The sequence below is a fragment of the Castor canadensis genome, chromosome 2 (assembly GCF_047511655.1).
Source record: "Castor canadensis chromosome 2, mCasCan1.hap1v2, whole genome shotgun sequence".
In the NCBI taxonomy this organism is placed as follows: Eukaryota; Metazoa; Chordata; class Mammalia; order Rodentia; family Castoridae; genus Castor; species Castor canadensis.
Genome location: NC_133387.1, coordinates 55,010,251 through 55,028,377, shown reverse-complemented (window position 1 = coordinate 55,028,377; position 18,127 = coordinate 55,010,251). Strand labels below are relative to the sequence as shown.

Genomic DNA, 18,127 nt, shown 5'->3' with positions numbered 1-18,127 from the left:
CACATACTTTGTTTTTTAAAAACAGAATCTCAGTCTACATTCAGGGGCTAATTTTCTATGTCAGTATACCTGTGTATCTGTTTTTTCAAAGGTGTATCTATTTTTGTGGTTTCTAACACTTTACTGTTACAATGTTGCACCAACCATACTTGTACAAATACGTAACAAACACTTATACAAAATATACAGTATATGTTATAGGATAAGTTATCAAAATCAAGACTACTGGATCACTGGGGAAGCACACTTTAAATCCTGTAGTCATTACAAAAAAAGTTAGGATACAATATGTGTGAGCTTGTGCAGATGAGTCTGATCTTGATGGGTATGGGAAAGGGGAGGAAAAGTATTTTTGGCAAAGAAAACAATGTGTACAAAAGTCTACAGCACATTTGAAGACTGAATGAACCAATGTGGTGGGGTATTGGGTTGGGTTCTGTGGATATAATGAAATATGTGGTTGGTTAGATAGTCTGAGCCAGGCAGGTATGGTATATGAAAACAGACTACAGACATTCCATGGTTTTGAGCTAAAAAGTCAATTTATTTAGCGGTATGGACAAATTGGCTTACATCAATATATAAGATTAATGAGAATATAAACTAAGGGGCTTGAGCTATTACAGTTATATAGGGAAGGAAAATCTGAATGAGAATAGAAAACAAAGGAAATACAAGATTCATTGAGGAAGAAGCCATAGGACCTAGTAACTGACAGGATGTAAGTGGAGAGTAAAAGTAAAAGTGACAGAGACCTCAAGTCTAAGCACTTAGATAATGATGGTGTCATGGTCAGAAATAACCCATCAAATGAGATGGTCTGCACAGGTGAAGGAAGACTATAAATTTAGTTTTGAACACTTTTATTTTATCTTCAATTGAAGATGTCTATTAAGTATTCAGACTGTGATCCTTCAGCTCTGGAAAGACTTCAGATATAAAGGAGTCATGTGCCACAGCTAAATTTAGGAGAGAAGAAAAAAAACAAAAAAACAAAAACCTCTCCTTACCTCTTAATATAGGGTGGAGAATAGCAGCCTAAGCACAAAGCCATGGAAAAACTACACTAAAGGGTAAAATAGAAAGTAAGGAAGCAATGAAAGAGATGCAGAGACATAGCACACACATAGGAGAGATCCTTGACTGCTTCACCGTATGTCAATACAACAAAGTTTTTCAAGACTGAAATTTTATTTAAATGAGTTGAGATTTCTTCTATTCCACATTTTCAAAAATAAAACAGGATACTGAATCCCAGGGTAATATTTTTCTCCAATTTGATCTTGGAAAGTCATTGTGGAGTATCAGTCTTCTCTATTTAGCCAGGAAATGTTTCTAAATAGTATTAGTTGTCAAAATTGTGTATCATTAACAATCAAGACCAATTTTCAAGTCTAACACAATAATTTGTTTTCTCTTCATTGCTACTCCAGTTGAATATCCCTTAGCTAAAATGCTTGGAACTAGAAGTATTTCAGATTTTGAATTTTTTTTTCAGATTTTGGAATAATTGCACAGACTTTACTGAGTGTTCCTATGCCAAAAGTCCAAACCCCCAAATGAGGCCTGATGGTTAAAAGGTTTCCAATTTCAGAATGTCTCAGATTTTCAGATTTCAGATTAAGGATGGCCAACCTGCACTTGTTTTCTCAATTCTTTTTGTTGTTGTTGCTCTTTTTGTTTGTTTGTTTTTAATATATAAAGGAGGAGTAGGAGGAGTGCAGCGGAGTAAGCCTCGCCTTTCGGGCCTTCTCAGTAGCAGCAGTTGGGCAGGCTCGAGGAGGCACCTGGGCCCAAGCAGTAGTTTTCTCAATTCTAAACATTAGGAACCAAGAGAATTTAAGCACATGTTCTTTGACAATGATAGTTTCTAAGTCTAGAGTTATTTTTATGCAGACAAAAAAGTTTTAAAAATATATTCAAGGGCAAAATTGGCTCTTCTGTGTTTATACATACAACTATACCACGTAAGGACTCATTGATCAGAAACCAACTCTGTCACCAAGTTTCTGTCACTTGTGCTTCATCAGTGTCAAAGTGCACCAGTCAGGATAAAAACTGGGTAAACCTCTGGTGATCAAAGAATAGAATAAAGACATCATATTCTTTGGACCTCCTCCAATCAGCATTTATTTTCCTCTAATCAACCTCTGTTAATTAAAAACTTCCCAAATTCAGAGATTTTCCCCTCCTCTATGTGGCCCCACAAAAGTCTTTTTGTGATATGCTTTCACAAAATTGAAACTTCCAAGGTGAAATAGCCTTAAAGAACATACAGTCCAGTAACTTTTTATATGTATGATTCTCAAAGGGCTACTGCCCAAATCAACAGTTACAATGAAAAATATGTAAATAGTATTTAAAAATTAATCTTGTCTCTTTTTTGGTGGGAAAAGCCAGAAAGTCTCTAGGTTTTATAGCAGTAATAGCCAAATTATCAGGATAGGAAAGGTAACTGTACTTTAGTTTATTTTGATAACATACTCAGACTCTTTACTACTTTGTCTCTGGCTTCTAGAACCTCACACTCATGGTTCTTCCACCACTCATCCACTGGCTTTTTGTGCTGACCCTCCTCCCTAAATATTGGTGTTTTACAACATTCCATGCATGCTCACAGAGTGACCTTAATCACTTCTAGAGCTTCAGTGATTTCTAAATATGTACCCAGAGCTGTTCAAACCCTATCCCTCCTCGTAGTGAGTGCTCTGCTTCAGTTCTCCATTACCTCCACTCTACTCTAACAGAAGCTTCCTAACTTATATTTCTACTCCAATCAGGTCTTCATATTGTCATCAGACTTTATCTTTGGAAATAACAATAAAATCCTATTGCTTCAATTTATAATCTTCAATAACAGACCACATTACTGAAAGGACAAAAACCAAGGCCAATACTGTCTATTAATCCATTTGCAATATTGCAATAATATACACATAACAGCATAGTATTTTAAAAATATCAACCAACTATTTTCTGGGTATTTTATTTAACCTTCCTCTTCATTCTAGTAGCGAGGGCATTGTGAAATCACTGTCCCAGGACAGAGCTGCTCCAGCATAAAAAGAAACAATGTGTAAGTTTTCTGTGGGCTTTTGTATGCCCAAAGCCTATGTCCTTAAGGGCATAGTGACCATGCCAAATGGACTAGAGATTGGCTTAAGTGGTACAGTGCCTGCCTAGCAAGTGTGAAGCCCTGATTTCAAACTCCAGTACCACCACCAAAAAAACAAACAAACAAAAAAAGGTGCCAAGACTATAGAAATAAAAAAAGGAGTCAACACTTATGCCCTTGTGAAAGCTTATATTCTAGTAAAAGCAAAATATTTTGCTTATGTTCACGACACTAAGTTTTTAGACTAACAATATTTTCTACATGTTAAGAAGAGAAGATGCAGTAGAGAACTGATAACAGCGTAGGCACTGGAGCATCCAGGAAAGAGAAGCCTAAGCAGACCCTGAAATGAGACCTCAGAAAAGGAATGACTACATAGCGAGTTCAGAAGATGACCTCAGGAGAGCCTTCCCAGAGCCTCCTCAATGTGAAAGGAATTATAGGCCAGAAGGAAGCTACATAAATACATAGACAAATGTGTCTTCCATATGATATGTTTGATGTATCGTAAGAACAATTATAAATTTCACAATGTACTCCCAGCACAATAATTAAAAAAAAGAAGACCAAGTGTGTCTTCTGTATTAGCACTGGAAAGGGGTGGTGTGGTGCTCCTACCCAGAAATTAAATGAAATGACATTACATTAAAAGGGCACTGAGAAATATCCTAATCAGATTCAAGAAGCAAACATGACACAAAAACTGTGAACAAAACCAATCAGCAACTTTAGTTAGGACAACACAGGTTATATGGGATGGCTTGGGTGTTTTATGTGCACCACATTAGAACAGCAAGGAAGAGTTCTTTACAGAGAAAGGCTGGACTGAGGGATTTTTCATTAAAGCAAATTAACTTCTTGCCAACTGACAAAACTAAACTAAACAAAGCGTAGGAGTGTTAGCATCAAAGGGATGTTACAGCAGTTTGTTTCTAAGTTAGTTCTTCACTGATGCATATTAATGGTCACCTTTTGCCTCTTCTCACTAAGTTTCAGGCATGTCTTCATTTTAGATGGAGTATAGCTTTTATCTATTACTTCCTCCTTTAAAAATATGACAACAACTTTCATTCTGGTCCAGAGGATGACCAGCGATGTTCTTTATAAACTGTGCTATCTCTTGCTTCCTTTCTTCAATAAAAATGTCCTTAAATATTTTGTCATCTCTTCTAAAAGGAACTTAACCAAAAAAAAAAAAAATGCTTTCCCAGGTACCAGGAGAACTAAAGTTTTGTTTTCTCTTTCTAATTCACTTCGCAGCCATTCAAAGTCACTGTATCTTCTTTTAACAGTAGATTCCATCAGTTTAAAGCTGGGAAGATTTCCCTTGACCTTGATTTTCTCACTAGCCCAACACCACAGTCTGTGAATGTTCACATCCTGTAAATTGCCTGTCAGCCCTCAGGTGTGGTTCTGTGGCTTGGTGATCTGCAGTCCCTGGTGTCAACCCTGGTCTCTGACATTCTTCTGTAGCAGTCACTGCTGTGGGCTCTCCCTGTACCCCTCTGTCTTCACTGATGCCTCCACTGTTGCCTGCAGGTGGGACGAGGGACCTGCACACAGCTGGTGGGAGGCAAATGAGCCCTTAGGGTTGACATTCACTCTGCCTGTGAAGCTCCTCACCATGCCCCTAAGGCTTCAACCTCGGTACCCTAGGGAGAAACAGCTGCCTTGCCAGGACTCCTGCTCTGTAATAACTCTTAATAGTAAATAAAGTCATAATATTATAGTGACTTTGGGGTGGGTTAGAGGCAAAAGGTCTTTCCAAAAGGAGAACTGAGTGATAAGCAGCAGCATTAGAGAGAGATGGGGCATGGTTTGCATGGCCCCAAGCCAGGAAGGGACTGGAGTATTTCAGGAACAGGAAGGTCAGCATGGGAGGACTACAGTGAGTAGGTGATGCGCAATGAGACTGATGGGGCAGAAGGCTGATTACGTGGACTACATGAGCCACTGTTAGTTATTCAATGTTGAAGCCAGTGAGAAAGAGGTGGCCTGACATGTTTTTTAAATATTACTCTGAAGGGCTAAACGCCTGGCTGAAGAGGTAGGTCACTTACTTAGCAAGCACAAAACCCTGAGCTCAAACCCCAGTACCAAAACAACAAGGGAAAAAAAAAAAACCTCTCTCTGACAATGTACGGAGAACTGGACAAAGGTGGGCAAGGGTGGAAGATAGAGCTGAATGAGCAAGACTGGAGAATAGCTTGGACACAGGCTGTCCCTGGGCTACAGGTGTTCTAACTCTCAGGGTGACCTCAGCACCTTTGTGAGTGGTAAGCCTGCAGGCCAGCAGAAGAGACCACAGCTCTGGGTCCCCTGAATTACTTTCCTCCTGGGCTACTTTCATTTGAAATGTTGTTACTGCTGTGCATTCATGACAGAAATTATTTATACAGGGGGGTTCTCTGATCATAGAAGAGGCATCAAATCACAGATTGAAATGATACATGGGCCCTTCCTCAAGAACATTGATTCCAATTTTCCCGGTTTCTTCTGAAGGAAGCTCCATCAACCATAGCAAGAGGAATTGGGCCTTTCATCTGATCCATCCCCCTGGCTTCAGCCTGCCTCTCAGTGTATTAGGCTTCCTGCAGGTGACCAGATGCTTCCAGGAGTTACAGTCTCCTCACCTGTGCAGCTGTGACATTTGAGCTGTGCCTGCTGGATGACCTGCCTGACATTCTGATTCTGCTACTTTCCTAAAAGTTCTGATCACATTTACAAGGGCCTTACCTCAGGACCTAATCAACTACCAAAGGCACTACCTCCAAATACCATCACATCAGGAGTTAGGATTTCAATGTATGAATGTTGGAGATCACAGACATTCACACCACAGCACTGTCTATCCTTACATATTGGTGGTCCAGGTAAAGTTGGTAATAGTTAGCACTTTTATCTGAAGAGAACATTTGTTTCCTTAATAAAGTAAGAACCAATTAACGACTGGATGATGGAGATAAAATGCAATACCATTTAAAAAAAAAGTTGTGTTATGGTTTGGATATCAAGTGTCACAAAAAGATTAATGTGTCAAAGGCTTGATCTCCAACTGGTGTATCTAAACATTGAAAAGTGATTGTATCATGATGGCTCTGACCTAATCAGCAGATTAATCTACAGATGGACTCATAATTCAATGGAATCTTTTAGAGGAGATGAAAAATTTCAGGGTGGGCCTAGGTGAAGGCAGTAGGTCACTGGGGTGAGTCTTTGAAAGGTATCTTGTCCTGGCCCCCTTCCGTCTTTCTTTCTACTTTCCAGTCACCATGAGGTGAACTATGTTGGTCACATGCCATGATATTCTTCCTAGCTTCAGACCCAAAACAATGGAATAACAGCCAAATCTGGATTCAAACCTCTAAAGCCATGAGCCCCCCCACCAAAAATAAACCTCTCCTCTTTTATGTGCTTTCTCATAAATATTTGTCACAGCAATGAAACTAACACAACAAGCTTAGTTTATGGTAACCCAGCAGAAATCAGATCTGGTAGTTTCAGACAGCTCTTTGCTGGTCTGCTGTTCTCAGACTGGGCCAAATTTCAACAACTGATAAAATACCTATAATTTCCTTATTGCTAGGCAGATGAGTTCAGCAGTTGTCCCTAAATGTAGTGCATACTGAAGTACCACAGGATTAATTAACACCTTCCACACTGTTAGAGAGCAATGTTTGTGTTCAGACTTCATGAAAAAGTGGGTAGGATAAGAATGACCATAAACGCACACGTGAGGTTTGTTACATTACAACCCAAGGCTGAAAGATATGATTATTCCACTATAAACTAGTAAGGATGTTGCAACATATAGGTGTAAATGAGCCAATGCATTCAGAAATCACTGAGGATTTCCTTTCGATGAATGGAAGAAAAGAAAGGTGCCAGTTCAATGCTGACAAGGGATCTTTTTGCAGGTCCCTTCGAATGCCATAAAGGGAGATAATAAATGCATAAGAATTTTTCAGGGTTCAAATATACTATACATTTTTATGGCCCAACTCACAACCTGCATTCACAGAACTGAAGTAGCCCTATCTCAGAGTGAGCAAAGCATACTTCAGGATCACAAAGAAGTGGTTCCCAGGACTTAGGAACAAGTATCAAATGTTCCATATATACCCCCAACTGATATCAATATTTATGTGTGTATTTCTTGAGAAAGGATTCACAGCATTCATCAGAGACTAAAAAGTCCAAATGTTGCTGTGCAAGGCCCTGAGTTTGTTGAAAGGTCATTGTAAGCTAAGTGGAAATGTTATATTCTCAAGGCTATTCTCAAACAGACATTTTAAACACTTTTACCATCTGGATGAAAACTGAGTTGTAAGTCTTTGAGTAGTTCAGTTTGACTCAATCTATGCTTGACCAGAGCTGATCTAAAGTTTGAAGCTCAGATCTACCTATCTACTCACAATCTTGAGTACATGCATCACACACAAATTATTTCAATAGTCCATTTATATTCCCACTGCCCTAGCAGGCTGCTGTACTTCTCTTTTCTTTATTAGACAAATGTCTGGCTTGCAACCTCTCTGAGAAAATTGAAGTATAACATTTGCCCTTCCCCACAGTTACACTTTCTGTGGTTTGAGTTTCCTGTAGTCAATCATGACATTGTATCTTCTCACACCACCACAGGAAGGAGGGGGAGGACAACACAATATGACATTTTTAGAGACAGAGACACCAGATTCACATAATATTTATTATAGCATATTGTTATAATTGTTCTATTTTATTATTAGTTACTATTATTAATCCTTTACTGTGCCTAATTTATAAATTAAACTTCATCACAGTTATTTATGTAGGAAAAAAAACACAGTATATATAGTGTTCAATATTGTCCATGGCTTTAGGTATCTGCTAGGAGTCTTGGAACATATTCCCAGCAGATGAATGGGGACTACTGTAATAAGCAGAGAATCTCCACAGATTCTCACCTTCTCATCTATCCATCTTTGGACTTGACACCCTAATACTATGCTCTCCCACCTATTATTAGAGATAAACTGTCCTTTCTCCTCTCTTAAAGCAAACATTTCCTTTTGAGAATTGAATCCCATCCTTTCTCAAGGTTATCACTCTATCAAATCCCTTCCCTTTCTTTTTCAAACATCACTTCTCATTTTCTTCTCTCTTTTGGATTATTTCTATAAACACACAAACAAAATGTTAAATCCTAAATTACAAGCATACACACACCCAAGCAAGCACATGCAAAAGCACACTTTCTATAGTCTCCATTTCTCTATTCCTGCATCTGCTTCTGGACAGCCCAACTCATGACAAGGTCCTTCTGTTATTTAAAACCAAAGCCAATTCTCCCCCCATTTTTCTCATTTCAATTCATAGCAACTACATCCTTCTAATTTCTCAGGCTAAAAATTTTAGAATCATTCTGGACTTCATTTCCAAATCTGTTAGGGACTTTCATTACTGATCCCAGGTTATCATTCAAAATCTCATCATGGTTCTACACGTCTCCCCATGTGTAGGATATTTCTGATATCACAGAGGCCTCTTCATTTCTACATATTTCTTACAACAGTTCCATTGGGCATGCTAATTCTTGTGAATATTACCTTCTCAAGTTTATAACAAATATGAACTGTAGTTCAGGCCCTCCATCTCCCAGAGGACTAAACACAGTAGTGCAGATTTAGTAAAAATTCTGCAAATGTCACTTCAAGTAAGTGTTTTTTGTAAATTTCCAGTAAAATTGGTACTGAAAACAATACTTACTTTGATTAGTAATGTTTGGTGGAAAATTACTTCCTGCATCTGCAAAGCTATCTGTCATTTCTCCGAACACAAGCATCATGAGTGGGAGTGCAGCTCCATGGATAATGGCTCCCAAAGTTCCCAACACCATGTACAGCTTGTCAAGCAAACCTGCATAGCGAAACTAAGAAAGAGAAGAAAAGACAGCATAGGCACAATTAGCACAGTTTTGTAGATGATTTTCTTTGCCTTCAGAACGGATGCTAACTTCAAACATTTTCAGAATACTTTAGACTAAGCTACCCCTCTACCTTTATTAATCTACTGCAATAATATAATCTGAAATGGGCATTTGGCTGACTTCTGGCCTAATTCTTCATAGTGGACTCAGTCTATCTTCTCTTCGTATATAAGAGCTAATGAGAATTGTCAAAGTCTTTACCAAGACTATAGTACAATCACAGCATTTGATGCTTTGGTTTCTAAGAATAGAGGTCAGTTTTCATCTCACAGGAAAAAGCTGGAATGTCAAAGGCTCCTCCAAAGATACCACTAAGGAAACATTTTGTCATTTGAAAAAAGACTCTTAGATTAATAATCTGGTCAACAATACAATTAGTATAGATACAAAATGATTTTTAACATAATCAGTATTTAATAATGAGGAGGAGGAAGAGGAAAAGAATGAGTTGGATGCATGTTTCTCAAGGAACATTTTTCCTGAGAGGTGGTACAACATGGCCTCTCATGAACATGGCCAGTACAGATCTGCACAATTTCCTGAATTATGAGCAAGTCACAGAAAAGAAAGAAAGGGTTCTCTGAATACAAAAAGTGATGGGAGGAAGACACAAAGAAGAATGGCCTTAGGACCCACCTGGTAAGCAATTAATACTTCTCCTGTATAAGTCAAGGAACTGGTTAAGGATTGAAAGAAGAGAAAATTGAAAAACAAACAACAGCAACAACAAAAACAGACAAGAACCAAACCAGATGTGGGAGTCTGTGCATAAACTCTAAGGCAGGTGGTTGTTATGAGGATCCACCATGTAGCCATAGGCAGCGAGATTGTAATAGAAGACAGAGAGTAAAATTCATAGAAAATAAAATTCTAGGGACAAAATGGAAACCAAAGCAAAGATCAGGGATCAGATGACATACAGACAAAGCAGTAGGAAGCAAGGTTTTAGAGCTTATATTCACTTTCCATGGCGAGAAACTAATTGCCAAGCTATATAACAAAGAAATTACAGTAGTACAGTAGAAGTAAGTGGGAATAAGTACTAAATTGACAAGTGGAAAAATAAAGAGCAGAATATCTAATGGTAGCAGTGAATGGCAGTCTCCAAGTCAGGAGAGAAAGCAAAATCAAATTTTATGAAACATTAGTGAAAGTTAAGGTATAGTGAAAGAATATCCCACATTATAGTAGTTATATACTTGGATTTTAAGTTTTTCTAAAAATGTAATCAAAATGAGCTTACGTTTAGAATGATGACATAACTTTCCATACCCACTACAAATCACATTCTTCAAAAATTAAAACCCTAAGAAGAGAATAATGTTTGGGCATATTTCATACTTTACTGAAGTACAGGCTAAATTTGGACAGCACATTCTTTGTCATCTTCTATCTTTAAAAAAGGGAAGTGACATAGGCAGAAACTATATATCTTCTCTTAGAGACTCTAATTAAAATGCACAAAAAATCAAATTCATTTGCTGTCTACTCAATTTCAGATAAAATCTAGCAAATAAATACCAAATAGCCACTGCTGTCAGAGTTTAAAGAAAAAGAAGATGAAGTAAAAAGTACATCCAATTTGTATTTTGTGTGCTTTGACATAGCATACAGAACAGACTCAAAATTCAGCAGTTATTTCCTCTTTTGTGGAAAACCTTCACAGAGGAGGTGATGCTTCTTTCCAGTCTTGAAAGTAGAGCAGGTGTTCAGAAGCAAGAAGAAAGATATTCTAGCCAGAAGAAAAAAAATTAAGCAGAGATGGGAAAGATCACAACAAGCTTAGACAAGATTGAGGGCCCTCGAGTTTGGGGTGTGAGGTATGGAAGCAGCCAGAAAAAGCATATTGACCAAGAGGCACCCTTCATGGACCTGGGACAAACTGGAAGCGGCAAGGGTTTAACAGAGAGCACAGAAGTGTCAATGAACCCTTTGGTTACTCATCCAGGAAATGCTATCCAGGAAGGACACAGAGAGAACTCAACATGTGAGGTAGAGTTTTATAGAAGTCAAAGAAATAGATAAGATCATTCAGAAAGAGATAAGAATGAGGGAATCAAGAATAATTTCGAGATGAAGTAATAGAGAGAGCATGTAGACTATACTTTTGATGATGTTAGGGCCAAAGGAAGAAGAGAAAGAGTGGCTAGTAAATTGGGAACACGGCCAAATAAGACAATTGTTGAAAAATAGGAAGTAGGCTGAGATGATTCAGTATCCTATGGAATAAAGGAAATAATTATTTCAAGAACCCGAGGCAGGGGATCATCAGTAGATACCATATGAAATAAAACAAGTATTCCCGTGATTCCTCCATTGTTGCGAGGGAGTAGAGATCCTTCTATAATGGGAGCAGGGAATACATCTATCTTCACTTTAAGCAAGTGATCAAACTTAGCATCATAAAAAAGTTGAATACCCTGATATTTGATGTTTGCTGATGTGATAAGACATGGAATATTCAGCAACCCCCACACAATGTTTTACCTAAAATGTATAATCTGAATGTAATGAAACATTTAAATCTAACTTTCAGCATACAAGAAAGCAAAGCATGGAAAATCAAGTTAAATGATATTATCAGGTCATGATTAAAATAGTCCAGTTACATTCCCTAGCATGTGTGAGGTCCTGGGTTTGATACCAGCACCACAGATACACACAATAACTGGGGTGACAGCTTTTGGAGATATTTGGGAAGTTTTAAATATATATAAAATGTTACATAATATTAAGAAATTAATACTCATTTGCTAAATTTGATCACTGCAGTGTGTTCAATAGTAAAATGTTTTGTAAAATTTTTTTTGAGATAAAAATGTGTATAAATTATCACAAAACCTATAATTTTAGGTGAAATGTGGAAAAATGTTAATTAGCTATATATGATGGATATAGCAGAGGGAATTTTGCTATTTTTAAAAAATGTTTGAAATTTTTCATCATAAACTTAGCTGGAAATGGATAGTAATCCAATTTGCCAATAACAACAGCATTTTATCATTAAACTTTATGACTCTCCTTTCTACCTTAGTCTCCCCCTCCAATGGTGATTTCAACAGGCAGAAGAGAGAAAATGGAAGGAGTTAAACAGTTTGGGTTATAATACATCTACACATGGAAATGTCAGGATGAAACTCCCTGTGTAGCTACCTTAAACAAACAGAAATGTCTTTTTTCAAAAACAAAGGACAAGAAGGTAAAATGGGCTCTGTCTAGGGGTTGGTGCCAGTGGGAGGGAGGAAGATGTAGGAAAGGGTAAAGGAGGATGAATATGGTGGACATACTGTGCTTGGTATGAAAATGGAAAAAAGACCTGTTGAAACTGTTCTAAGAAGAGGTGGAAGGGGAATAAAGGAAAATGGTGGAAGAGGGAAATTTAACTAAGATACATTGTAAGCACTTTTGTAAATGTCACGATGAACCCCCACTACAACATTAACACAATAAATTTTTTTTAAACTTTATGATTCTGTCCTTGAGTTTATATGTTTCGATTATACAAGTCAGGTTCACAGTTTTATGATTTTTTTTTTCTTCAGGAAAATGTCATAGAGGAAAAGCCACCTGAGTTATACTGCACTGAAAAATCTTAGGATATATTCTCTCTTTCCTGGCCCTGCTGTGTATCCTGGGACAAGTAAATGTCTGGCCTGTTTCTTCTGTAAGATTGCAACAATAGTAATATCTACATCAAAGGGAGGTTTAAGGATTAAAAGAGTTTGTATATAATGTATTTAGATTAATCCCTGGCACATCATGCTTTGGGTGTGTGATTATTATTATTTCCCATTCAGGATCCAGACTTTTATTCTTTTGTGGCTTGACTTGAATATTAAGAGTAGTAACCTATTGTATATGCATATTACATTTTCTACAATTTAATAATCCTAAATTTTTAAAAATTTAATTTACAAATAAAAATGAAATTATAGGACTAGAGGGAAGCTCAATGGCAGAGGGTGTGCTCAGCATGCATGAGGCTATGGGTTTAAACCTTAGCACCAAAATAAAACAAAACAAAACAAAAACTTTAACTAGACAAACAGAATGTTTTGGTTTAAAATAACAAAAATGAAATTAAATTTGGGGAATAAATCCAACTTTGACATAAAAGCTTCTTTCCATACAAGAATGAAATCTGAAACAAAAACTGTCAAGACTACTCAAGTAGTCTTCCTGTGAATCTAGTCTCTTCTCCCAAAATGTTCAAAGGCAGTGGGGATGAAACAAAAGGAAGAGACATTGAAAGAGAAGCTGTAACACAGGAAAGACAAAGATGGTATAAGATAACCAGAGTCCTCAGTGCAAAAGTCATGTGGCCATTTTTTCCTACCAACAACCATTTTTTATATTCAATTTAGTAAGACCCATTTTGCACAAAAGTCTACCCACTCCTCCCTACTCCAAAATGTGTAGTGTAAAACGGGTGAATTATAAAGTGTGTGCTCAGAAGTCTCCTGGGTTCTGCTCCCCGGAAGAGATCACCTAAATTCACCTCCGTTTGCACTCTATTTTGAATAAAGTAGGGATGCAGGAAGATAGCGTTCATCAATAACAACCCATAAATTCCTGTCTTATTCCTTGTGGGATTAAAGAACAGCTTCTCCACAACCACCATGAAACCACAAAGTGAAGTAGGTTAATGTTTTCAAATTCAAGATTTTCAGTTGTTCAGCACAGAGGAATATGCCTTAAACAAATTCTTAGTAATAAATAATCCATTGATACATTTTATTATTATGGGTACTTGGGACTTTGACCTCAAACTTACCAGGATGTCAGAGCCATTAGAGACAGCATACAATGTAGTAGATTTACTCTCCCCAGGTGGCAAAACTTATCACTGGGAGAAATGTCTGTGTAGGCAATAGGTCAGTGGCAACACAACTAGCAAGGAGAATATTGAAATGTGTGCCAGGAAGGGTGGCTATTGAGGCTCAATCTGCATGGCAAGTAATCCGCCTCCTCTGAAATAAGCAAAACCCAACCAATTCATTTTGTCTTTCCTCTCCTATATTGTGGAAGAAAATATTACACCAGATGAAACATGTCATTTCTGGGAAGGAGAAGTCAAATTTCCAAAGGTATTTAGAATAGTGAGTAAGTTCAAAACTCACCATTGCAAACGTACTGACAGTTGGTTTCTTCTCCTTCTCCTTTTTACTGAAAAACACAGCAAAGGAGTTACAAAAAACTTTACAGAAAATTTTAATTTTACCAAATTTATAGAGCTCACATTTAATGACAACTAGGAAAGAAACATGCACACAATATTCATTAAAAAGCAGATTAGTAGTATGGTGTATCATTTATGAATTCTAAGCAAAAATGTTTACATATATCTTACAACTTTATAAATGTGTTTATCAATGCATATTTGGATTTCTATAAAAATATTTCCATCTTTGTGCCTTGGGTACTTCCTAGTTTTTCTGTGATGAATACACACATACATACCTTTTGCAATTACAATAACACACACTAAAATGAGTGCTTTTTACTTTTATTCTTACAAAATCATTCATCCTTTCAGTATTAATCTCCTTGATTACTATCTGAATAATTCTAGCAACAGACATTCTATCTATGCACCACATAGTTGTTATTTTTAAACATTCCAGTTAGTAAACAGCTAGCAGTAATAATCATATGTTGGGCCTAAGTAGCCTACGAAACAAAGTAATCAGATCACTATGAGCTAATCTAATTCTGAAAGTATGCCTCCAGCCCTAAGTGGACCATTATGGAAATAAATGCAATCTAAAAAGCAATGGTGAAAAAAAAGATGTTCTGTAAATTGGTTTTTTTTTTTTAAAAAAAAGCTTTCCTTTTAGAAAAAGGTCAACAATTATTTTAAGCTGAAAGTCAAATGAATCTAACTCAATAACCCACGTTTTCCACTGTGTGTGACCACCACCTAGGACAGGAAAGCAAACTAACCATAACAACCCAGCCTCACTTCTAGTACATAGGAAGGAAAGACTATTTTAGAAAAGAATAGCCTTATTTTTGCAAAGATTTTGAGTTCAAAATCTTTCCTCTTTATATAATGAGGACAAAGAGCTGAAGAGATTGCTAACGAAAATATCCAGTTTATTTGTATTAGGTTTTCCATGATGTTAGACACAAACACACAAGCCTCTTCAGGTTTAGTTCTACCTTATTTTCAGGAGAGGCTCATTCAGTTTCCCCAGAACCCAGATCAAAGGAGAGCAATGGCCATAATCACTTGACATTTAACTCTGAGCTTTTTATATTCTTGTTCTCTAAAACTGACACTACTTTGGAGAAGTTAATAAACTGCAGGTACTGCTAAGTGAGTACTTCCCTGTTCGTAAACAACTCTGAGGGAGGCACACTTTTGTTCTTTTAGAGATGAGAAGATCACAGAGGAGCCAGAAGAGTTAACTAACTCATCTTGGGTCCCACTGCTGGAAGGAAGCCATAATTTATGAAAGTTTGTCCCCTAAATTCCAAGTGTAAGGTATGACCTCCTACTTCTGAGATACTGTGTTGTACAAAAATTCACTTTCACATGAAGTGTCACCTAGATTACTCACAATCCTCATCAGCAGGAAACAGTGCTTACAAAGGCAATTTGCTCATCAAACATCATTTTAGGGAACTGGGAGCATAGCTCAGTGGTAGTACACTTACTAGAATGTTCAAGCCCTGAGTTTGATCCCCAGTACAATTTAAACAAAACAAAAAAGAAAGAAAGGAAAAATCAAAAAAATAAGCCTGGCATAGTGGCTTATGCCTGGGAGGTAGGGATCAGGAGGATCAAGGTTCAAGGCCAGCCCCTATAAAAAGTTTGTGAGGCCCCATCTTAATAAAAAAAAAGCTGGGCATGGTGGTGGGCAATCTGCAATCTCAGCTATGTAGGGAAACTTAAGTAGGAGAATCATCATTCAATCTGGCCCAGGTAAAAATTCAACAGCCTACCCAAAAAATAACTAAAAGCAACAAGGGCTAGGGGCGTGGCTCAAGTGGTAGAGCACCTGCCTAGCAGTGTGAGCCCCTGAATTCAAACCCAAATAGCACCAAAAAGAAAAAACATGCTTGAATTTTTTAAAAACCCATCATTTTATTGAAGAATATTTGCAAATACAGTTAGTCCAGGTAGTAGTATCACTGTAGCATTATCTAAAAGCAAAATTCAATGCTTTTTTACAATCCCAGATTAAAGTCAATGATGATGAGCACAGTCTAATAAGAACTACTTAACTTAAAAAAATATCTAATTTGAAGAAAAGTCTGTAGGACATTCTGGAACCAGTAATAAAATGAAGATATGTGCAGGATTAAACCATTTTCCCTACCATTCCCCTCCATATATACTCAGTACTTCTCACTCAAATATACCTAAATGATTTTGTCATAGTTTTAAAAAATCATGATAAAAAAGTTAAAGACAAAAAAGCAGACTATCCTCCATTCTGGAGTCTTTTTCTTTATTTATATGAAAAGTTTTTATTTGAAAATTTTCAAATAATTAGAAAAACAGAAAGAATATAATACTGTCAACCAATGTAACTCACCTCAATTAAACAATTGCTAACATTTTGACTATATTTTCTTTGTCTAAACAAGGAAGTATATATTATCATTTGTTCATATTTTGTTAAACTATCTAAGTAAGTTGCAAATATTATGGCCTCACACATTCTGTTACCAATATCACATCTAAGAAAATTAATAGCAATTCATTCTTATATAGAAAGTACATCAACCATATTCACCTTAACTTCCTTCTTTTAACCTCACTGCCTTGTATGTGACCTCTCCTTAGCATGACCTGATTTTAATAACATTGCTTATATTTGTATTGGGCCTATTTTCCACAAATGAAAACATCTGGATGAACGTGGGATGCATCAGTTACAAACTAAGTACAAATAGAGATGTATAGTAAATGTAAAACCCACCCCAGAATAGAGGACTGAATGTGAAGACAAGAATGTAAACTATGGTACTCATAATTTTGATTACATGTAGAAATTATTATATTTGGGACACACTGGGCCAGTAATTTTTCAAACATAGTTTTTCCTGCCTTTTTTTTTGAACACCAATGCTAGAAAATTACAAATGCGTCACACACTGCATTTCTATTGGATAACTCCAAACTAGAAGTTTGATTAGATTTGATCTACATATTTTTGCAAACAGATCATCTACATGGTGCTGTGTACTCAAACTCTATCCCTCACTAAGGTACTCTGCAGTCTATTCCACCATACATGCTGAATGTCTGCACACTTAATTAAGATGTAAACAGCAAAATCTCTCATTAGAAAAGTACATTTTCCTTCTTCCCATTACTAAGAAGAACCGTGGAGATAATTATTAGATATAACTTTTCTCTGCAAGGTTTGGGTTCCATTGACAATCCTTGCCTGAACTAATTATAATTCAGGTTCCAATATGACAGCAGCATATTGAAGGTTCCTTTAGGGCCAGCTGCAGTGGCTTATATCTGATATCTTAACTACTTGGGAGGCAGAGATCAGGAGGATGACTATTTGAGGGCAGATAAACAAAAAAGTAGCAAGATTCCTTCTCAACTGGGCATGGTGACACATGTCTAAAATCCTAGATATATGGGAAGCATAGGTATGTGGACTGTGGACTGAGGATGGCCACAACACAACAAATACCTGAAGAGCTAAAAGGGCAGGGACATGGCTCAAGCGGTAGAGCACCTGCCTAGCAAACAGGAGGCCCTGAGCTCAAACCTCAGGACCACCAAAAAAGTTTATTAAGGATCCGTCAATTGTATTCAGTATCTCAAAATCAATTTCTTTGATGCTCAAATTGTCCCAGTGGAAGTTACTTCAAGCCTGCCCCTGTGTCTTTGGACTACTCTATAAAACTCCGCTTCCCTGTTCTGGTACCACCAGATACTCTGCTTGCATTGTATTTTCACTGTCCCAGATCTGGCTGAAATTACGTTTTTCTGTGGGGTGCTCATTCCTTTCAGTGAGGAATGGTATTTAGAAACCAAGGTCCGGCGCTTAGTGTTTATATTTACCGTCCCC

The 18,127-nt window shown here is 37.1% G+C and overlaps 1 protein-coding gene across 2 annotated transcripts in view; it reads right to left on the bottom strand.

Moving 5' to 3' along the window:
* The window catches only part of LOC109689162 (ATP-dependent translocase ABCB1), an 86,309-nt gene that overhangs the window by 66,711 nt on the left and 1,471 nt on the right, over positions 1-18,127 (bottom strand). For both annotated transcript variants that reach the window (XM_074064847.1, XM_020167905.2), the window contains exons 3-4: positions 14,204-14,249; positions 8,864-9,026 (exon numbers count right to left, since the gene is read on the bottom strand). In XM_074064847.1, the coding sequence (XP_073920948.1) occupies positions 8,864-9,026; positions 14,204-14,249 (209 nt within the window). The remainder of the gene's footprint in view (positions 1-8,863; positions 9,027-14,203; positions 14,250-18,127) is intronic.